Source organism: Varroa jacobsoni, unplaced genomic scaffold (genome assembly GCF_002532875.2).
Source record: "Varroa jacobsoni isolate VJ856 unplaced genomic scaffold, vjacob_1.0 scaffold_1187, whole genome shotgun sequence".
In the NCBI taxonomy this organism is placed as follows: Eukaryota; Metazoa; Arthropoda; class Arachnida; order Mesostigmata; family Varroidae; genus Varroa; species Varroa jacobsoni.
The window spans coordinates 182,891-206,785 of NW_019214089.1; the positions used below are offsets into that span (position 1 = coordinate 182,891).

Below are 23,895 nucleotides of genomic sequence, written 5' to 3' on the forward strand. Positions count from 1 at the left end.
TGCACTGGCCCCTGTTACGACCACTGCCACTAAAAGTATTATAATTATAATAAATAGACAGACGGCCGAGCAGGCGTGAATCGACTTAAGCAGTGGCTACCTGCGTGTGATGAACGGCATATTGCCTTGTTGTGCCGTCGAACAATAAGCGTAATTCGGCCTGGGATTGTCCTAATGTCTCCCGTTTATTTGTTCATTCGTTGACTAAGCTGGATAGGGGAGGGGAGAAGGGAAGTGGCAAGTTCGTTCGGGTCCGGCAGCAGTCACAGCAATGTAAGTGGTATTGCCGGTAGCAGTAGCATCTTATCAAAGAAGATCTTTCGTTATTACGACCCCTACCACGTTATGAGCTGTTATGCGCTAGCGGTACGCCCAGAGCTAAGCTTGTATGTTGATGATGTTTCTCTTTATCGTCGTGCTTCTGCTAGTCGCCGGATTGCCCTGTCAGCCTGCCAGTTCTGGGTATCCTAGCCTATTCTAATGTTACCTTAGACAGCTTAACCCGGGTTTAGGGCTAAAAGCGCGGGAAACGAATCGCAATAGAGTCTTGGTGACGACGGCGCGTGCGTTCTAGCCATCAACAAAAGCAGCATCAGCAGCGGTGAAAGAACAGACGCTATCATGCCGTTAGTACATACTACAATACTATGATGGGGAGACATTCAGAGTCGATTCTACTGGTTAAAAACACACGACGTTGACTCAGGCAGCAAGTGGGTCTATCTATACGACCGCTCTTAGCATGGACTAAAGTCAGTCAGTTCAGCGGTCTACCTAGCCTCTGGCGGTAAGCGGACATTGAGGACACTCGACGGACCATCGTATTTGTTCACTCACTCAGCACTACCATTGCCGTTGCACTACCGCTGCTAATGCCATCAGAGCCACGGGCAGCTTAGAACAGTCTGCCGTACGCACTTGCGCTTAGTTCACCGCAGCAGAAGCAGTAGCAAAGTGTGCGCATGAATGAGCTTATGTATGTGCGTGTGTATCTGTGTATATGTCTCAGTATACTGCAGCCGGACTGCGCCCCGATGGCTGTCGCCTTTTTTGCTTGCTTCCATCAACGATGATTCTGGTCGTTATTGACCTGTCGATGCCAATGAACTACAGAGTGTAACCGCTTTAACGATGCAACTGGGTCTGGTCGCACAGACACATAGATAGATAAAACCACTGATATAAACGAAGGTACGTATCAGCGTGCGCTCATCGCGATATAGTGTCGTTTTTATTGCACACTGCTACTGCTCTTATCGTGGTCCAAAGAAACGAACATCAAGTTGATTAGGGGAGGAAAAATTCAACAAAGGCTAATATTATATCATATGGATTACTACTGCTCTCCTCTTTGAGTGGGTACTGGCCAAAACATGCGAACACGACAAGTACCTATTGACATTTTTCCGAGTCTGCCATAGAGGAGGTAACGGAGTGAAAACGTCTTCACGATGCAAAACAAACCGCAGGATCAGGTAGGTAAGGACAGAAGAAAGAAAAGTGCACGATCGAGATAACAACTATTGGTCTGTTCGTTGATAGTACCTAAAAGCTAGATGGTTCAAAATTACACTGTAATATTAAAATGTTCTGGGCTGACTTTTAAATATTTCAGTTATAGTTCTGCATATACGAATCAACTAGCACTTGAACGTCTGCATGTACGTGCACGTAATCGGATGAACGTTTTCAGCTGTTATAGTTTAAACCAAGAATCTTAACAGTTCGGGGAAGTTTCGGCTAGACATTCCCTGCCCATCTTTATTACTGTGTATGGGAGGTAGAAATAACTATATAGATACCAGTATGCTATTTATTTATACAGGCATGATGGATCATGCAAAGTAAGTTATTTTACGAGAGATTGCCTGTCCGGCTCGTCGTATAGGAGACGCTTATGACTAAATGGCGATCGCATTTCTGACAAGATCGATGGGAGGTGCGACTAGAATTGTGGAGAAGGCCGCGTATTGTCTGTATGTAGTTATCTCGTAACAACAAACAGTTCTGTCTCTATATTCGTCCTGTTAAAATAATTGAAAAAGGCCATTGATGCTATTGCAGTCATTGTTATTGTTGCGTCACTGCTATACGGCGCGAGCTGTGCTTTATATTGGTGTTTGTTTTGTTACGATAATCATCGTAGTCCCTTGAGGATTTCTATATATCGTGTACAAGCGTACCAGTCCGTGCTATTTCATCCTTGTTACGACTTATAGTTCTTTGCCTCCAGCAAATCATCTACCGACTTTCAAACGAAGGCAGACTACAACAACAGGCGACTAGACGACGGGTGCATTGCGGAACTAATTTCAATGGCTCGCTTACCTTCAACTTCGGCTATTGAACTTACATTGTCCTCAGCATCAAATGTATTATTGCACGATCTGTATATCGCTGCGTAGGGCTAATATACATGTGCCGATGCATGCCACCATTACCGAGATTTTCTAATTTTGTTTCTCAACGTTTCTTGACGCTAACTTACGCATTCGTAACTACCTTTTCGACTTCTGTGTAACTATTCGCACAGGTCTTTTTTGGGAAGAGACTGTCCTAAAGAATGCTACTTTTTGAAAATAATAAAAATAATGCTTTGCATGCAATGCCTGCTATTAAAGTCACAATTACCGAGGGCATGTTGTGCCCCACTCGGTAAACTCTAGTTTTTACTTGAACGTGGAAGCCATTTCTTGCCGGGTTAATCATTCGACGACACAAACTGGATATGTCATGAATATCCCTGAGTGATAACATGAAAACTGATTTTTGCCCTGCCCTGTATACTTCGGGGCATCGGCATTTTACGGCTATATATGAACAGAAAAGTTATTTCCGTTGTCTGTATGGGACATTTACAGGACGGACTGTTTATATAAAGGACGTTTGCTTCACGGCGAAATCGCGCTTCTAGATAATATCAAATTCATGTTTTTCCGCAGTCATTTAGAACAGCTTCTACCAGAAACACTATATACGATACTACACAGTACACTGTACCTACCATTGAACCTATGGAAGAGGTGTTTTACAGAAGACGACTTTAATTTCTACGAATGCGTTACGGAAAGGTTGCACCTACGAAGTGCGCTTAAGATACACACGCACGGCTATGATGACAGCTATCGTTTTTGTCATTATATTTAACTCTTCTGTCGTTAAATAAGTGCGTTGTCTTTCAACGTCAGACTAGATCTCTTTTCATGCAGTATTTGTGTTCCTTCGATCTTGTTCGCCCTATCCGACGTCGGAAGCAGGTTGGAGTCAGCCAGCTTTCTTCTTCCAGTTTGTCTGCTTTTTTCTTTGAATATTCTACCGTGATCTACCTCTAGCCATCTTTCTTTTTTCGATTGCGTTCCTTTGCTATTCTTCGACCATCGGGTTGATGGATATGCGCATGCACACCCCTACTCGACCAGCGGAAAGAAAAACAAACCTACAACTTAGCTTTGTTCCCCCAGTTCGGTGCCACAGGAAGCGCAGAACTATCAAAAAAAAAAAAACTACAATTGCTGTCCAGTGTATGATGCACATAATCATAAGTAAACAATAGCATGAAATACCATTGTTATAATGTCGAACTACCATTATCACAAATTAACTGGACTACCCTATTTGTTCCATCTCCTTGTTGTTCCACAACTTTTTTATACTACATATGTTGTTCCCACAGAGCTGCCGTTATGGAATCTTCTGCAATAAGGTGCGGTGAACGAATCGATGATGTCTTGAAAATCATTTGCTTGGTTAGAACTAGACAGATGGAGAAAGGGAAATCGTCGTAAATAATCCTTTACATCGTCATCCTGATTCCGCGTCTGGGATGCAACATCATGCCTGAATATAGTTTAATAAATTTGATCTTCATAATTAATTTGTTATGTAGCATATGCCGTCCGCGTAACTCGAGCCAGCGACTTAAATTTTTTCATTTAAGGAGTTATCGATTGAAGCCACCTCGTCATCTCGACAATGCTGTGTTGTGATTGTGAGGTAAAAGATCGTCGTTTTTGCTTCTTGACACTGACGTTTTTTCGACACTCACTATTTTCGTTCTTCATTAATCGGCCACTGATTCATCATCCTCTGCTGCAATCTGCTCTTCCCAACTGGCTTGTCGCCAGGCCTAACAGGGTTGCTAGCAAGATTGCATGGCTTCAGTATGTCGCTCGGCCGCTTCTGCCTATAACAGCGAAGGCCGCTTGGCAGAAAATCCGATTGTCGCATAATTGATGGCCATTTAAGATTAGAGAGTGGGTATCGTTCTTCTACAACAGCTGTTTATATGATGACGATGGCAGGACAATAGTTCGCACCCTAAAAAAATGCGCTTATGCTCTAACGTCACTCTTCGTTTCAAGCGCATGAACAGCTAAAAGAAGCGGCTCGGGATAATTTCTAATAGGGAAAAATCATGGCGAAACAGTTGTCCGTACGACCTAACAGAACGAAATGGTATGGTCGTGGTAGTCAAGGTTAGGGAAAAACCTTAGGCTTAGAGCAAGGTCTAACTTAGAGCTGCCCATTGAACAGTAGCAATACTTTCGACCAGGTCTTAAATTGACTTTCGCACAGAAAATTATAGTCAAGCATGGAGTAAGCTTGATGGAAGAATACTGTCTACATGGAAACTGTTAATGCAGCTGCTTCTTTACATGTAAGTCCATCCATAAAGTCGGTAAAAGCAGCAAAGGCTGCCTACTCAGTCTGCCTTTGAACTATCATCTTTTAAAGGTTCAATGTTCGAAATAAAAGAGAGTCTAGGTGAAACGTTACGATTTCATTTATAGGTTGCTGCGTATGTCGTTACGAGCGATAATCATGTCGGTCATATAAACGCGGTCTATAATACCGTTGAATAAACTCAATATGAACCTAGCTCATATACGGGCATAAATATATTATCGTATATGAGGTAAACTAGCATTAAATGATAAAGATAGACGAAGCATATGCTATATGGCTGTGTATTGGTACTCGTCTAAACGGGAATATTATAGTATCCCCACTTTAACCTTCGTGAGCAGCAATGAGTCATTGAGAGGACTACATCAAAAACGTATAGAAAAAAACAGGACTGTTTTGCGTGTTTTCCATACTCTATTTATTTTTGAACAGCCCCATAATTAAAAAAAAGAAATGTGTTTAGGAAAGGTCAATAGAGAAACTTCAGTTACCTCTATGAACTAACAAGCAAGTAAAATTGCTATAAGGGGGAGGTCACGTTCGAGGAAGGTCCTGTTTACTGGTCTGAAATAAGTTTCAGGCAGTTGAAAGGTGCATCGAAGATAAACCTAAAAAAAATTAAACATAAAATGAGACATCTCGAGAGCTATGCGCAGACGAAAGTTCGTATAATCCCTTCATGTCATACACAACCATATAAAGCAGGACGTTGGCATAGCGTCGGTTGGCGTGTCGTTATAAGAGTCACGAATGGCTTGGTGCTTTCATATAAGCGTGCTTTATTGGTCCACGAAGATGGAGCTGATTTCGTGAGCGTCCTCGCGCATCGAGGAACCAGTGGACCGGAGACCAAGAGCAGTTTATTTAGAGACAGCCATCTCGGCTGAGCAGGAACCGTCCGCTTTAGTTCTCTAGCTGCGTAAGCATCATGGCACGAATTACTGCGCATCTACTGACTGACTTTCTTAATAACAATATCAAACACTGCAAAGATACATCAAAAGCTCCAGATTACGTAGAAGGTTTTTGTGGAAACAACTGGTCAGTCGCCAATGGAAATTAGCCTTAACAATCGTTGCAAGCATTCAGTTGAAATCTGTGCTAAAAAATAAAGGGTCTTGTTCTACAGTTGATGTAGTAATTCCAGTTAACAAATATTACTTCATAGAACAGCATCTAGAGCCATGTAAACGGCCAGTTACTTTATTACTTCGGCTTGATAATATTGCAAACCATATGAGCAAATTCTTCTGTTGTATAGAAGTTCTATTGAGGTTTATCTTATTTTTCGTCAGCTCGCACTGCAGATTCACGCGAAGCTTATGTATTTTTCGTCATTATTAAGACACTGCTAAAATCATGGTAAATTTTTTTGTTTCTCTTTTCAGTTTCTGTATGTATACCATTGGTCATTTTCTTTTAACTGAGTTAATCGTAAACGCAATCTGATTGCGTTTATAAAATACGCTGCCTGACTTCTTCAACATGTACAAACTAAGGAACCCGAGCTGTTCAATGGCCAGTAATGGCGGACGAAATCTGCGTAAAGCCTATTGATAATGACGGTTCAAGTCAGTATTCGTACATTTTTCAGAAAAACAAAAAAAGTGGAAGAAGAATACACAATATGATGTTTTTTGCTCCGATAATATTATAAAGTATAAGTATACAAATTACAGGCCGAAATCAGGATATGGGAGTAACTAGATGAAACCAATCATCGCCAATCCGGCTAAGACGGGAGGGACTCTTTGTAGCATATTATTTTTCAATATAGTGACTCTGTGGTACAAAGGAACCGAATAGAACCGGTGATTGATACAAAGTTGTCCCAACTACGCTCTGAATAAATTATGGGAATCTTAACAGCCCCCTCATACAAAAAATAAGTGATTAACCTACTATGTAGAGCCATGTCTTGTTAGAGCATCCCTTATCTAGGCCACAGCAACTGTAATCGGTGATAATAATACTTAAGGCAAGTATATTTACGAAAACACAGTATACGTGTAATTATGGGCTTATTGTTTCGATAGGTGCGATTGCTACGCTTGCCCTGTTTGTTGCCAACGAAAGCTGGACAAGTAGTCAGATTGAAATTTATCCGTTTTACTAAAACTAGAAAACTGTATTCCGACGTGGGAAAGTCTGTCTGGACAATATTTTGAGTTTCTCGTCCGATACTACCGCCCCAATTAAGCATTAGTTCAAAGGGCTGGCTTCAAGCGGAGTGCATCTGCGTCTGGTTTCGAACCCGCGCCATTACATGTATATAAATTTAGTTGGCAAACATATTGCCCCTGCACTCAGACGGAAACCGCAAGGGGCAGGCATGTCTACTGGCTGTTGGAATTTTATCCATTTTTATCTCAGAATAGCTCATGTAATGACAGATTTCACAAGCATTGAATTTACAATTCAAGAAATCACTTACTTTGATTGAAATGGAAGCAATATGCATATCCTCGTTGCATTATGTGCTAAAGCACTTTCTTTTAGTGGTAATGGCATGGAAACTTTAAAGTGTCATACAAGGTTAAAAGTGTTATATTGCCTTCTAATGGAAAATAAGAGCTTTGTACTGAAAATTCTCATGTAAAATATTCCATACTTTAGTGGGCAGGATAGCGCTAACCTCATAAAGACAACACGTTTTTTTTAGGGGGGGGGGGGGGTAAATGGTCTGATGAATCCTTTTGTTTGCTGAAACAGATCTTAGAAAGCTTCGACGTTTGGAACATCGTTTGGGCTTGATACCGCAAAAAAGCTTTTGCACATATATATATATATATATAGAGAGAGAGAGAGAGAGAGAGAGAGAGAGAGAGCCTATAGCCTTAGTCGATGCTTATCACAAGGAAAACTTCTCAATAACCGCCACCAATATACATACATTGGTAGGAGGCCAGCGGCAACTCGGCTGGCTGTGTTAAAGGGCAGCAGCGACGCTAGATGCGTCAGCGGAGCTCAACAGATGCATTTTACAATAAATATATGCAAATAGTGAACCAATATTTATAAGGGTACGCTACTCAAACACACAGACGGTCATGATTTTTCTGCTTTCTTCATTGCTTTTTATCGAAAGAAACAATGAGAGGTAAAAAAAAATATCATTAAATTGTAATGGTTTCCTCATAATTTTGAAATGTATGCAATTACATGCCGAGTTTTCAAGAAAGCAAGATAAGTCTTTTTGCATGTATTCAAAGATAACATTTCTGATAGCGTCTGTCGGCATTACGTTGGGTTTTTTAAACAGTGGGCGGATACCATCGAAGTGTAACGACAAATAAGCAACCATTGTCTTTCAAGAGGTCATCTAGCTTTCCAAATGAAGGAAAAATCATTAACTTCAAATTAGGTATATATTCAACGTTCCCACCTGTTCCCTGATCAACGCGTTTAAAAGTGCAATACTAGGAAGTAATCAACTAGCCGAAACGAGTCTCAGCTTGAGGAACGAGTAAGCCCTGAACCGTTTAACTACTTGATTCATCTATACAAAGGTCTTAAGGTTATTTATTCTTTAATAAGTTTTGCCAGCCTATACGTCGTAATGGATCGGCGCCACTCTTAGTGTTAGCTTAAAAATGGAAATTTCGCCTCATGTAATACTTGTATCCTATCACATCTCGTTTTACGAGTTATCTTCACACAGAACGAACCACTAGAGAAAGGTTACATTGGATTAGCAGAAATGCGCCTACAGTGGAATATTTTATAAATGCACCGAACATGATCTTAGGCTCTTGGTAGGCCGATCTTAGCCTGCTTCATCGTGTCAGTCTGGGAAGCAGTGCACGGAGCTAGCTGGCTGGCTGGCTGGTCGGCCGGCCGGCCGGCTTGCCTGCCAAATGTTCGCAGAAACCGTGGCCGATCCTTCTCTATCGACAACTTTTATGCGACATGATCTGGGCCCTTACTTGTAGGCAAGTTAAAACAACTGAGCTAGTACAGATACGAAACGAGGAAGGTCTTTATGGTGTTGAAGACGTCCGCGATTGCTATTAAGAACCTGTCACAGTCATGATGCAGGGTCGTCAGGTAGAAGAAGAAGAAAACGTTGGAAAAGAGCTGCACAAAGCAGAATCACTAGGGAGGCACTACGAAAAAGAAAAGTAAAGACGAGAGAAAGGTAAAAAAAACTCATAGTGTGCACGTAGATCTGCAGGTCAAAGCAGACACAAACACAGCGGATCAAGTAGAGAAACATAATCGTGGACGTAACAACATAAGCGTAAACAACAATGTCAAGATGGAACTAGAGACTCGAAAGCGTAACGAGTGATGGGCAAGTCTTCGACTGATTCATACAATAATAGATTATTGCTAGTAATGGAAATCAACTCAACGCAATGAACGAGGACGATTCTCTGTGCCCGATTACTAGGAAAAGGAAGGCTCCCGTCCGATCGAAGCTGAAACAATATGACAAGACAGCTGCATTCTGATCCAATGGAACAACGAAAGTTCTGGCTAAAATTGCAAACACCACTTCATACACATTTGTCAGGAAAACCTGGAGTACACGTAAGTGTATTGTGATATGCCTAATCGTTATTGTTGCACGGAGTTAGGCGAAACTCGACCTAGAACCTTAACGACTAGAAATTCAAATATTCTAAATATATATGTATATGGTATTTAGCAATTGCATTTTTATCAATTATGATAGATGAACGAAGCCCTACAGTGTAACATTACGTACCGAACAAAAAATACTCGATTAATTTATGCCAAATAAATGTTTATGTAGATAAAAGTTCTATCGTTTTATCCACAGCGATGAAACTCAATGAATCCCAATGAAAAGTGAAGTATTTTCCCTTCCGATCAGTCTCATTCTTCCGTAATGGCATAAAGCGACGCCTTTTCGCTCCGCTTCGTCTTGTTTTGACGGCATAAGGGAGACAGCAGCAACCAGCTTCAATTCCAACTACTTTTGCCTTTTTCAGTCACCGACCCAAAAAGCAGAGAACTTCAGCCAACCCCAGCAGCAAACGAGGCTAGAGTCGCCAAGTGGCAGAAGCAAGGAGGCATGAAGACGTCCGCACAAGCAGGGGCTAATCGATGGCTGCGTACTCGCGCGCATTTCTATCATTGTCGTCGTGGTGCAGATGAAAGCACCCGTGGCGCGGGGATGAAAGGCAGCTGGGCCATCTACTGGTATAATGAGCGGGGGACCAGTCTGTGGGGGTTCTTTCAGAGAAAATTTGGCCATAGAGACGTCCCCTACCCTTATGTCTTGGCCCCGCAGCCGCACATACGATCGAAGCAGACTTGAGCCAAAGACAATTGGCACCCCGCAGTGTGATTATGGTCGGCGACGTCGGAGGCACGATTTCAGATCTTTTGATGATGACTACGACGGCAAGTTGGAAAGTAAGGCTTCAAAGTCAGCCTCTTTTACGCATTCATTCGCCCCGGGCAAAGGTCACCGGAAAAGTATGCGCTTTTAAACATTGTTCGCCCTTATTACTTTCCGTACAGGCGTACGTATGGCCCAATGCACAAGCAATCGCTTGTGTAGTCTAATAATGGCATTGCATATAGACCATATGTATGTATGTATATTCTGCAATGTTTGTATATTCTATTCCAGCTTAAGTTCAGTAGATTACTTCATGTTTGACGGTGACCTTGATCTTCTGTGACTTTGACATTAAATGTGGTATTGACGGCACCATATCAACCATCACATTATTTATTATGTTACTTTTAGCTTGTTACTAGCCGTCCGTAGTTGGATGCTTGAAACATTGTCAGCAAAAGGAGACATAGCAATTTTTTGCCAGACCACTTCAATAGCACTATTCAATTTTTATTTTAATTAATTAAGTTTTAATTTGGCTAACTTAGTAACACTGCAATGTAACGTAAATTCAGTGGATAGTTAAAAATCAGAAAAAGGGACTGATTACATAAACAGTAGTGAATGGTTCTCAACGTTACGATCAGCTTAAATGAAGTTGAATTCTACAAGGATTATTTTTTACTTTTCCACAAAAACGGCCTTTATCAGCAATCCTAACCGTCCCATAAGCCTTCTCTAAATAGCAACAACAACAACAACAACAACAGCAGCAGTAACATAAATTTAAGTTGCTGCGAAAAATTATAATTATATGATGAATTGCACGATTGGTTAAGGATATGGGAATCATGCTCTGTCTGAATCTTGGTTTTTAAAGATAGCTACGAAGTTATTTTTAAGCTTCAAGTCTCGTGAGAAGTTGAGCATCAGGTAGGCTATATAATTCCTTTTATACGCTAGATATTGATTTCCAGCATCTACAGCAAACAGATATGCTTTTAATGCTCTCTCTTTCTTCTACCAAAAGGTTTTTTTCTATTAAAGCAAGGGAGGCTGTTTAACACTGTGTCTATCTGGTAACCAATTGTCATATAAAATCGTTCAGAAAAGCAGATAGGATTAAGGACGAACAGGTGTCTAGGCTTATCGCGTTGTCATTTTGCTTCAAAGAGTACAGATGGCTTTTCTTTGGTAAACTGGCTTGAGATGCTTACGTTACCTATCGGGCCATTACAGGTATACATGCGTACGACATATTCCGCACAGCACTAGTTTCATCGTTGCCGCTATTTTAGCGGAATGGGCTTATGATGGCGCACAGGCACATTTTACAGTCAGAAGAAAATATCGCTAGATTAGTTTAATATCACTGCCTTTGTGAAGCGCCATCTGCGAAATGAATGATCTTTCTTAAGTATAAATAATATGATTTACTACTGATATCTGCACTCTTTGCTAGCTGCACCTCCGCTCTGTAGTTCGTTCATTTTTTTGTCTCCCGATATTGGCGAACGCATGTGGAAATCGATCCCGAATCTTAAAAGGGCCGGAGAAAGCTGCTCGTCCATGAGCGGTTACTCTGCATAGGTTAGAGTTAGCAAGCGCAAGTATACATAGTAGCTAAGGTATGGGTATATGTATATTGTGAGACTCGGTAGAGGTAAGTTGCGAACTATTGTTCAAATAACTTCGTTTGCCCCGTACACCTATACCTTATACTAGCAGCTAAACGGACACGTAAAGAGGTGTCCTTTACCATCGTCTCATTCACGATATTCCATGCATTTCTTCTTTCGACTCTTTTTTTTCTCTCTCAATGCTTGAGTGAGTGTGCCTGCGTGATTTCTTCATGTCCCTGCCGTCTTCCTTCGTTTTTGGCAATCGTTTTTTATTTATATTTGTATAAAGGTCTGGTTCGCGTCCTCCCACCTCTTGTTGCTCTTATAGCTTTCTCCCTTTTGAGTGGGCTTATCGATTATTTGCACAAGCTTTGAAGGGTGGCTACTACCGCCATCTGGACGAACTTTCGGGTCTGTGGGTAGTAGTGGTACCAGTAGGAAGCATGATCGTGTAGCATACGCCCAATCTTTAATTTACATAGATTCTACATAATATTCACCTTACCATATTTTTAATCAATCGTAATAGCGATGCCAAACGCCACACGGCTATTATATATCCTGTATCAAGTTTGACAGTGGAAAATTTTAAATGGAAACTGGGCGAACCAATACCTTTTTATTGTATAAATGTTTGCCTGTATAAAAATACAGGCTTCCATGAAATTGCAAAAAGCAAATATATAGAACGGCAAAAATTATGTAGTCATATATACATCTAAAGATGTCAGAGAACCCTGCATTGGAAACCGTTGCATAAACGTGGGATATGACTCGTAGAGATAGTACGATGGATCTAGTTTTCTTTACGCTAAAAGCGGTATTGTTTTTCGCGCATCATAGGTCCATTTAAACGCATCTCTGTACGTTATAAACGTATTAAACGTAAATACAAAGGTGCCTCGGAGAAAACCCTTTTAGCTCGGCGCGTTTCCTTTCAATCAATCAATCAATCAACTACCTATGTTAAAACTGAAATTCGCTGCGGGAAAACGTTCCAATATTTGAGCCAGTATACTCAAATCAAAGTGCATATTATGATACCATACCATAGAGCGAGTGTATGAAAAATATAGCTTAGACCGAATACATATCGACTATAGTTTGTAGAGATAACTTTAAGGTAATAGAGCTTTCTCATAAGGCTGAGCAACGCTGAGCTGCCTCGCGCCTGATGGACGATGAAGTTGCGTTCGATACCGTCCATGCGATCGTGTAGATGTGATGAAGGAGAAGAGGCCGAAGACGTGTTGGCCGAGTTGGCTTTTCCCAGCCGTCGAAACGCTTCAAGAAACGTTTCCGAAAGCTCGCTATTTTTAGGAGCCGCAACAGCTTTTCGTTGGATAGCGTAGTCATGGTACTGATAGTGGCTGCGAAACCTTTCAAAAATTCGAATTCACTCTCCGTTCGGTTCTGAGGAAGATTTCAGATCAAGACTGGCCTTTAAAATAAGCACCTAGCATTCGGACATTTGAAGCCAATCTTACCGGTTTAGGTTCCTAAGAAAATAGTTGTGATTCTCCTCCACTTTCAGTTTTGAGCGATTTTTTTTTCGTTACAACGTGTTGTCAGTGAAGCTGGGATCGTTGTTTTTTGTTACATATAAGCCAACGTGATCATGGAATTCATCTGGGACTCTTCCGGGTAGGCTGTTCCTTCTTCTGTTTGCATCGTAATATTCTTATTCTGTCTGGGGGAGTCCCCGACTAAACGGATTCAACATCTGCGGATTCACTAAAATGAACCAATGAACGCAACCTCAGCTTGCCTTTTTTAAAGGCACCCCCGTTTTCCATCACACGGTTTTTTACCGAATTAAGGTTAGTCAGTATTATATTCGACATTTACCAAGATTTTATCGACTCAAAAAAACCGCACCTCAGTAGGTCAGTGTGAAGCAGGCTATGTCGAATATTGCACCCATACAAATGTGACAGACCTGCTTATTTCAGGTTAACGAAAAATACTCTATATTTAAATTTACTATTATAGAAACTTTTCGTTCTCGACCTTTCTCGTACGCGCAATCCATTATAATGAGATTAATAATGTGCAAGTTTTTTGCATGGATTTACAGCACATAACTCAATCATTATCTAATATAAATTATTAAAGGGAAAGACGTCATTGCTGACTCCCACCCAGATACTGGTGCATTATCAACATGGCATACGTCTTAAACTAAAACGCACAATGTATTTATTACTTAATGTGGGCCTAGCAAAACACTTCGATATATAAAATATGGGTTTACTAAATAACTTCCTCCTCATCTGTTGCAGAAATGTGTGCTGCAGATGATCACTTGGTTGCCCATCGGACTATTGCCGACACTGGCTATATCGGCCTACTTTAAGGACGTACATAACTCCCCATTCGAGATGACCGCTTGAGTCGAAAGCAATTCTAATTATCATTAGATAATCATTAGTAGATCATTAGTAGAAGTAGTCTAATGTCAGCTCACCAGAAGATTTGCCTGTAGGCCTGTAGACGATTCGTCTGCAGGTCAATCTTTTGCTTTGTTGACGAAGGGTTTTGCAATCGCATAAACAGGATTTTAATGACCAATCTTTGACGGTCGTTGCTTTGCGTATTCGACCTAATCTTTGAGATCTTTGGATGTATGGTAATGGCAAGTGGTTGAGTCTGAAGTTGTGTTAGATACACACGGATAAAAGCTGAAATTCAATAGAAAAGGTATCAAACTCATGATATCAGGTCGAATTGAATGGAGTTTCGGAAGAGTCCAATACGTCTGCAGGTGGTTAGGGAGCCATTGAGTTTAAGGACTGGGTTGCATTGCATGGTTATTCGAGCCACGATTGGGTAAGTATTCCTCGACTTTGTCAAGCAACAGCTTCGTAGGTAACAGCCTTCTTTTTATACTCTCATCTTACTTAGTCCGTATAGGGATAATACGTATATAAAACCGTTGTCCTTTAAAACCTTAACTAGTGTTGCTAAACTCGATGTAGTAATCCAATTATAAAACCCGGTACATATTCAGTCAAGTGAACTCTAATGAACCTAATTAAATAGTTTCAACCTTCAAGGCCGATTGTGTAGCATCAGAGCGAAACTAAACCGGTATTATTCCACATTAGACTGCTTCCCTATGTACAGATAAAGAGGCTATAGGCAGATAGCTTAAAACTGATGTTGACAAACGACGCAACACGTAAAACTGCTGCATTGTATTTCCGTAGGTAAATGATCAACACGAAAACAGGAACAAATATCAATAAGAGACACAAGACTAAGAGACACTGATTAGCGGACTCGTTCGCCAAGACAAATGTATACAACGTAGAATAGTTCAAGTGTTTCGTGCTTCCCAACACTGCATTTCCCAACGTTGTTAGGAAACAAACAGAAGACCACCCGCTGTCGTCGCGCAGAGTCGGCAAAAAGTAATGGAAGATGGTATATTACGAAGCGGGAGCACTGTGTTAATAGTTGCGAACCTCCAAATTATAAGTTAGTTTTGCATATTCTCCAGAATATATCAAAAGACGATGGACTCGCTTTATTCATAGCTACGTTTCGCTGCCAACTCGAGGAGGCTGGGTTCAAGGGCCGGAGATCTGCCAAGGAACCTCAGATGAATGTTCAAATAAAGCGAGCCCGCCCCCATTGAGAAAGCCAAGTCTTTGGAGCGTTGAGAGCTAGGATCTTTTTTTAAAAACGAACTTTAGCTTTCAAATTTTCGAAAAAAATCCTCACTGCCTTATTGAAACGTGTTGGTAAACAATTTTTCCAAAACTGCGTAGTGCCCAAACCTTGACAACTATTAAAAGTTACTAGGAGATCTATGACTTCCGGCAGGGGCATTGGCATGGTACACTTTAAAAGGGAATACTAGAGCAACAGGAATATGCTAAAGTTATCGAATGCAAGATGCTTCCTAAGGCACGGGAATAGTTCTCTAACGGTGATTAGGGCACTTCACAGAGCTCGGAGTAGCTCTAGACTACTCGCTGCTAATGACGTTCACATGCTCCTGTTACCCACTTATTCTATAGAGAATATCTGGAAGAAATCGTAAACGTCTGGAATATCACAAATTCGATAAGAACAGAATATAAAAAATGCTCGAGATCTTCATAAAAAATCATCAACGTGCTGTTGTAGGATATATTCATAGTTGAGATGGCGAACAACGGCATCAGAAGCATGCCCCAAAGGGCGGCGGGGGCGGTTATTACTGGCGATATTATGGCGGGTCAATTAATAGGTAATGCTGCAAAATATTGGTGCTTGCAAATATATAACGCCGTTTTTAGCAATTTCAAAATGTTCGCCTACTTCTTTTAAAAAGCAAACCTTTGCCCTAATGCTGCGCAATATGCCCCGAAAGTGAAATTATTTGATTGAGTATCGAATATATATATATATATATATATATACATGTACCGCACAAAGCTTCAAGTAAGTTATAGCTCGAATTCTACCAGCAATTATACCACGTAGCGACTACAACTGGCCGCAAATCCTATTATCCTTGTTCTATAAATCTATTACGTTGTCTCAGTAATCTTAGGACTTCCTTAACACTATTAGATTAGATCTCAAGTTAGCATATACCCTTACTGGTTACCCCGCTGCAGTAATCTTGTTTTATCGTTGGAACGGTCCAATAACCTCATTATTTTTTAGAGGTAGCCTATTGGTTTACCAGTACCCCCCCCCCCCCCCCGGTGTCTATGATTCATTATTACGCCACATCAAATGCGCTACTCGAGGCAAGAATGAATAACAACATCAAAGTTTATAATACAAAATCAAACAAGTTTTGTTCTTTCTATAGAAAATCCCATTTCCGGCATTGTAGGCCATTCCAGTCTGTGATTGGGCTTTTATCTAATCCAAGGCCTAGCTCAAATTCAACTCTACCGGGTTGTCATAGTTCTGTTGCTACACCCGTTCCGTTGGCCGATCTTTCCATAACGCTGATATACTATTGCACTTAGTTCGCCTCCTCGTTGAAATGAATCCGTTTTCCATGTTTTATATCACATACGTTGCAAATTATAATTAATGTTCTTAAAAAAAAAAAACACCATTCTATTCCTTAATCCTATCTCTTAATTTTCTAATAAATCCTATATTTCTATATATAAAAATAAAGGTTCTCAAAAACATTATAACTATCCCCAGCAAAAGTTCTTAACTGGTTCCGAAGATCAACTACACATATATTTAACATACGTGTATCTGGGCGAGCCATCTAAAAACTGCGGCAGAGATGTGGCTAATCTTCTGCTTTCAAAGAATATCTATCTATTTTACAATTTCATCATTGTCGTCGTTATGCAACGTTCCTATTATAGACATATGTTATGATTAGGTTTTTCGTACAAAAAACAAGTCCTCACTTCGCGGGAACGAAAGGGACCGTTCCATAAAAAAGAGGATTCGTGAAAGCCACGTAGGGGAACTACTGGAGTTATGGAGGTACAACAAACTACAGTAAAGGTTGAAGCTTTGCCCTCCTTCAGCAGCTAACTCCCCGTCGTTTCCAGTGTATTTTTATCATGTTAGCCAAGAGGTCCGCATGATTACTGCTTTAACTTCTCCCAACAAATCGATTCTTAATATGAATTCGCACGCCATTTGCACCATCTTAATATAGCAGGGCATTTACTATAAAAAATTATATAAGCCATTTACTCATACGAGTTAGATTAATACTTTCAAGGCTAGCAATTATAAATTGCCGTATGTGATAATTGTCCTGTTTAAATTGCTGTAACAAGAAAATTACATAACGAAGTGCGACCCTGACTGTGTTCCGTATGCGAACTTCACTTAACCACTTCAAACCATTGACTACCATGTTTAGAGATCGATCAAAGGCTACGACAAATCCCAACTTCAGCAGCTTTTAAAGTTAATTCTTACAAAATCTAATTAGTAGTCGTCCTGGTTATTGTCCTCTCTTTTAGTCGTGCTTTGATTATCTAATTTATAGAATAATTGACCCGGGAGCCTCGTGCGGTTCCACGGCGAACAAGTACGTAGCACAGAATATATGGCATTTGATGTAATTTTCCTATCTGTTACTTTCGGCAGGTCGCTGTGGCGTTTGTAAAGGAGCACGGACCAAAATCAGACTTTAATTCTCAGCCATAATTGCTCGGAAGACTGATTTTCGTTCGTTCATTCGTTGTCCATGTTTCTTAGTTTCTTATAAGCTCGACTCTGTGTTATGCTTTGGTCGCCGCCAATAGCCAGTCAGAGTCACAGAGGGGGAAAGGTGATTTCAGGTGCGTTCTCAGGTGGGCCATGGTGGGCAAGCTATTCTCGTTTCGTCTTGTGTACAGTGGCGACGGCACGAGTCAAAAAAGAGGCCTGTGTGCTCGGATAGACATAATGGACAAGTCGCAAAGACCCAAGGCCGAAACTATTTTAGGTACCAATGTCTTTTTTTGTTTAATTTATCATTATTGCAGTGATTTGGATTCTATTACTTTTGCCTCTTTAGAACAGTTTGAGCTAGAGTGATAAAACCTATTTTGTGACAACAATTGCGCTTTAGTCATAGTCGCACGAATGGCGACGGAACACGTGGATGCAAAACGACGCTGTAAATTTCTGTAATTTTATACTTTTACTCAACGTATCGCTGCTATATGCTGCTGTTAGGAAGTTGAAGCAAGTTATCTAGGACTTTGCCGAGGCCTTCCAAAATAAAGTTTAAACTAAACCAAATAAAAGTCCTTCTAGCCCATTTCTGCTGTTTTCGATATTCCACCAAATAGCAGCAGGCATTATAATGGGGATAAGAATCATTAAGAACGTTTTTTTTTATTTAGTAAGTCTTCGCTGCCGTTAACTATCTACTCTCTAATCGTTCCGAATTTTTGAAAAGGTGTTATAAATCGAGAAGTTTACTCGAGGTTAAAGCATACATTTACATAGATGTTATAGTTGCCAATGGATATTCGAAAGGTATCTTGAATTAAGTTAAATGGAACTTCTCACGAGAAACGATCCGTCTGTTTTTATTCCAATAATTCTACGGTTGGCTAGTAGAATTTTCGGGGCAAGGGCAGCTAAATTCAATACAGCGTTTTATGTAAAACTAGCTTGGTTTATGGGTGTATATATATATATATATATATATATATATATATATAGATATATACGTAATGCATGTGTAAGTGCCGAAAATTGTAATTTTTTTCCATAAACCGTCCAAGTTAATAGGGCAGATGCTCTTGAACTTCCTGCTGAACTGAAAAAGGTAACTAAGTTTGCTTCGGTGTAACGTATCGTGAATACTCCACAATGGCCGTAGTAAACCCTTCGCCCTGAATGATGCAAATAAACATCATTTGAAACCTGTGTAACGTACGAGTAAGGTTGATTCCGCCAGCTACATGAATCCGCTAAATTCTCTATGGACACTAATGTGATACTGTCCGTAATCATAAGTAGGTTAGTCTGAAGCTACCGTATACTAGGCCTTCTATGGACTAAAACACTCAATTTATAACTAGTTTTGAACGTAGGAAAGCTTATATATAAATAACCCGTTTTTCGTTACAGCAAGGATAGCTCTCGTTCCTCCACTTTGGTGGACTCTTTCATATTTGTTTCTATCGAAACCCACTGTTTCGTTAGTATAACCTGTTTGTATATATAGAAGGGCTGCGCTCGGATGCTTTATCGCTTATCTGTATTTTTTATAATAGCAACATTTCATAGTAGCTTACTTTGACTAATTATCGCCGAACGAGTGTAGGCCGAAAATAATCTGTATACTTTTTCTTTTCGTTTTATACATATATCTACAAAAGCAAACTTTCTATTGCCAGTCATCATTACCCACTTTATTCTGGTCATTTTTCTCATTTCTACGCTAGCAAAATTACGTTCCTATGCGATCTAGCGGACAGAACTAATTCTGCATATTTTGTTATAGCTCTTTTTAGTAAAAAATAATGTCAGTATTATGTTTACAAAGGCTCATTTTTCATGTCCTAACAGCACCTAAAATTTTGTAGGGCTTGAAAGCCCTATAAAATTTTATCAGTTCTCTTTTTAGTGGAGTACGATTCATTCTTTGTTTAATAAGTACAGAATGGGATCGTGTTTTGTTTTTCTTTTCATGTGCAGCTTATTTTTGGATGTCTATAAAAGTTCATAATGTCACTTAAACTCATAACAATGTTTGTTTCTTTCCCATGTAAACACGAACCATTGCTTTGGTGTTCTAGTAATTGAATTCGTTGACTGGTAAAAGAAGATGATATACACAGTATTATGATTTATCTCACGATTTTAATATTAATATTCCATATAACCATGTCTAGGCACCGTAGATCAGTTATCTGATGAGCACAAGGTTATCATAGCCAAAATAATTAGAGTTATGTACTAAAAACAGCAACTTCCAAACTCGCGGAGATTTTCCTCCAGGAAACCCCTCAGGCTACGAGGCCGTGTATGGAGGTAGCAGCTGCAGCAGCAGTAATAGTTGAATATCCTAAGCTACTAGTCCTAGTAGTAGTAGTATGGTGAGCGGACAAAGGAACGGCAAAGTCATCATCAGAGCTCCAACGCTTCTCTAGCTGGAGCGTTCAGGGAACAGAACCAGCATAGTTGTACAACTGTTTCAGGCCTAGTTCATTCATTCATACTGCTGATGCTGATGCTGCTGCTGTTTGAGTAGCCTGCGCTGCTTCTGCCTCTTTTCTCGTGAGTTATTCTCTTTGGCCAGCAAGTCTATCGTCAAGACCTTTCTTATTATATTAAGCAGGCATTAGGTAGCAAGGTGCCGCTTAGGGTAAGGCTGTGGTCTTCTGTTTTAGGTCGCCGCCGTTTCCACCACTGCTAGGCTGTGCCATTATTGTTATGAGAGCCAGCCACCATCACGAAGAAGTTAGATGGGCAAAAGAGTGAAAGAGGGAGACTTCGAGATGCTTGAAATGGAAGAATGTCTCCAGAAGTCCCGTAAAGCCACGTACTATAAACGTCATAGCGATAGTAACGTTTCTTCCTTTCTTTATTGCATCAGCATTGCAGCTACTATTATTGCAACTCGAGAGCTAGGAGTGATTAAGCTGCACCCCCAGCGGTTTCGCCTAGTACAAGTGTTCTCACAGATAAGCGTTTATATAAAGGCCGTGTTATATAAGACTGCCGGATTCGGTCCTTAGCGGCACTCACGCATTTTTTTATATGGGGATGATACTCGTACGCACCGACTATTGCGACGTAACGGATAAAGACGCGGCAGATGACCGGGAAGACTTGTGGGTTTTTTTTTTACTACGGATGTCCTGGCACATCCTTTGTCTCGTTGAACAAGAAGACCATAGCCGGCGCCAGGTCCGTAGAAAACACAAACATCCGCATCAACTTGTGCGCCACCTTTTTTCTTGTGGTGGTAGAGGGTAGGCCGCTGGTTGGTCGATGGAATTAGGGCGAACCCCTATCTCAAAAAGCAGGTCTACGAACATCTTGACCTTCTACGTACAGATTAACCGCGTAACAGAAAGGAGATGGTCATTTTGTAGTGTTTGCCTCTAAGTGAACCTAAATATAGCACTTGACTGGAACTGGCTGGAAGGAAAACTACACCGACAGTAACGAAGAGCCTTTCTGCGGCGACTGCTGAAACGACTAACACTTGAGTGTGCTACTATAATCACTAATGCAAATTCCTCTATCATTTGTAGATCGAATAATTGATTTAACTTGTCTGTGCATGCATTATATGCATACGTAAGTACGTATGGTTGTATATCGAATCAAAAGGGGTACAAAATGTGATGGGGAAAATGTGGATTGGTCATTGATGTCTGTATTCGCATTACCTTCAGTGGCCGTGAGTCCCATCCAGGTTTTGCGGACGAAGTTCATAATCCTCTCTACGAGGCTAAGGTGCGGCCTAGAATGTTGCGCCTCGCCCTGTTCCCCAACAGTGCCTTCGGCCAGATCTTTGTCTGAACCGGCCGTTTGGTTCGCATCCGTAGAGAGCCCTCCGCCTGCTCTTCCAGTGTGGGCGCTACTCTGTTCACCTACGGTTGCTACTGCAGATGGATAATGGTGACCGTGAGTTGCGGAGACAGGCTGTTCTATTGTCGGAGTCGTGGGATTTGCGCTGCCCGGCGTCATCGTTGTCGCTTGTGCCTGGGCAACTGCCCGACGGCTGGCCAGAAAGACAGAGCCGCTTTGTTGAATCTGACGTTGCCGCTGCGGAGCCGTATGGTGGTGTTGGTGCTGATGTTTGTGGTGCTTATGGCTCCGACCCGAGTCTGAGGACCCATACATTCCCCCGTACATATTGCCCATTTACTAGTGGCCCTTGGCGTTTTGAGTAAGTTCAGTTTAGTTCCACCTGGCGTTTTGCAATTGGTAATTTACTTACTTGCTTGCTCCACGGTAAGAATAGCAGCTGTAGCAGAAGGGCATGTTAAAGGTCAAGGCATATGGATTCCACTCTCGTTCAAGATACCACGATTGGAGCGCACCTTTCGACAGGCCGCAACAGAGAGACGGTCGTACGTGACGATCTCTGCTGTTCGTCGTGTAATAAATAGACTGCTCGTTCTTTCGTTCGGGACGAAATGAAAACCGAAAAATTCGATGTGTCGATTCGCGTCGAATGAGAGCGTTGGTTTCAGTCAATTTATTTTTGGCTTATTAGCTGACTGTGTAATACTGCCATGTTGGATTAGTCACAACGTCAAGCCTCTGTGAAATATAATAGCCTTCGCTCTGTACTTTGTTTTTTCTTCCGTGTTTTCTTGCGAACAAGTGAACGTTTGTCTGTGACGTGTGTCTGTGCGTATTTATGTCTGCGTATCAAAACAACAATAGCAACAATTGACGCGTGAACAACAATTAAAAAGCATTAAGCAATTGTTCTTGCTACAATTTTACTAGCGAGCCATTTAAGCAGAGAGATGATAAGCGAAGAAGCCTTTGCAATTACATAGACAAAATTTCACTTCGAAGTTAGCTCCTTCAGGTTGTTGATCTTTCCTTTTCGCTCTTTGGTAGACTAGCGTGACGGGAATATTGAACATAAAATAACTAAATGAAATTACAAAATAATAATGAAAATGCTCTGTTCTACATATCTCTTCGGTGTTCAAACGGTAGTGGGAAAACACTTGCACAACACTTCACTACCACGCGAATGAGGCCTCAGGCTGGGTCCGTGAGAGACTAAAGACGCTGGCATCAGTCATCTTTAGGATACGGCGCCTATGCATTATAATTAGTTTTTGAAGGTCGGCTGTTCGCTGCGCACCAAAATCGACCGACCACTTCCTACACTCAGCCCTCGGTTCATTCGCTTAAACGATTCGAAGTAATAAAACTTCTGCACCACTTTGTCAACATGAGCAACGATCTTCAGATCACAGTGTCTAACTGTGAGGCATTAATACTGATAGTAGCAGTTCCTTTATACATTTTGGTGAAGCCAGCGTAGGTTTAGTATAATATTCGATCCGCAAAGGGGCACTTGAATAATCACAGGCACAACAAAGCAGGCACAAATAATGCAGAGACCCAACGAGTACGCAAGGCAGGACTCCTTTCCTTTCGACTACCTGTTTTTTCCGTAGCTGGCCAACGACAATCATTTTACCGTTGAACACAAATTGATGATTAATAGGTGGTGAGTAACTGGTGAGCGTTCAATTTTTAAGATAAGGCGTTTTTCGATGGAGATTAGTTTTGAATACGATAATGTGGCGTGCTGGTACTAAACTATATGGAATTGTTGACTTGTAATCTGCGAGCTACTATTGTTCGTTTGGGCACAAGTGTTTGTATTAGTGGACATAGTAAGGACGACGGGTACTGTGGGGGGCAGTTGACGGCCGGCAAGCCGGCACGCGTTTGTCGAGCGCTTCGCGCGCCCGACCTTTCGACGAGCCAGGCGCCTCTGCTTGCCCCACAACGGATTTGCACTACGCCTCCTTCAAGTCTCTGCGGCTTACATTTGCGGCTGTCTTCGCCACCCCAAAGGGAAAGGGCGAGGGAAAGCCCGACGTGTGAAGGAGGGTACTGACACCCACTTGTTGAGCCCCAAGGCAGGTCTCGCTTTTAACGAGTGGCCAAAATCTGGAAAGTCCACTGGCTACCTGGTAGACTTCCTGGCGCGACGGTCACGCGCCAATCAAACTTAACATCAACCAGCGTCAAGAACACCAAGGCCAAAAAGATTTGACCAACGGTGGTGACGCCCACAGTAAACTATTATTGTTATTACTATTACTTGTTAACGCTACCAGAACCGTTTGATAG

General features: G+C 41.2%; 1 protein-coding gene and 1 long non-coding RNA gene across 8 annotated transcripts in view; one reads left to right on the top strand and one right to left on the bottom strand.

Annotated features, from left to right (window-relative positions):
- The window catches only part of LOC111267431 (Kv channel-interacting protein 4), a 91,675-nt gene extending 68,116 nt beyond the window's left edge, over window positions 1-23,559 (bottom strand). For 5 of the 7 annotated variants that reach the window (XM_022845673.2, XM_022845671.2, XM_086971326.1 and 2 more), the window contains exon 1: window positions 21,450-23,559. In XM_022845673.2, the coding sequence (XP_022701408.1) occupies window positions 21,450-21,927 (478 nt within the window). In that variant the 5' untranslated portion in view covers window positions 21,928-23,559. The remainder of the gene's footprint in view (window positions 1-21,449) is intronic. The other 2 variants (XR_002684612.2, XM_022845670.2) reach the window with 2 other exon arrangements.
- Window positions 241-10,377, top strand: LOC111267432 (uncharacterized). Its single transcript, XR_002684613.2, has 3 exons — window positions 241-1,475; window positions 9,080-9,219; window positions 9,645-10,377. It is a non-coding gene; the product is annotated as an uncharacterized LOC111267432 (long non-coding RNA).
- Window positions 23,560-23,895: the final 336 nt, after the last annotated feature.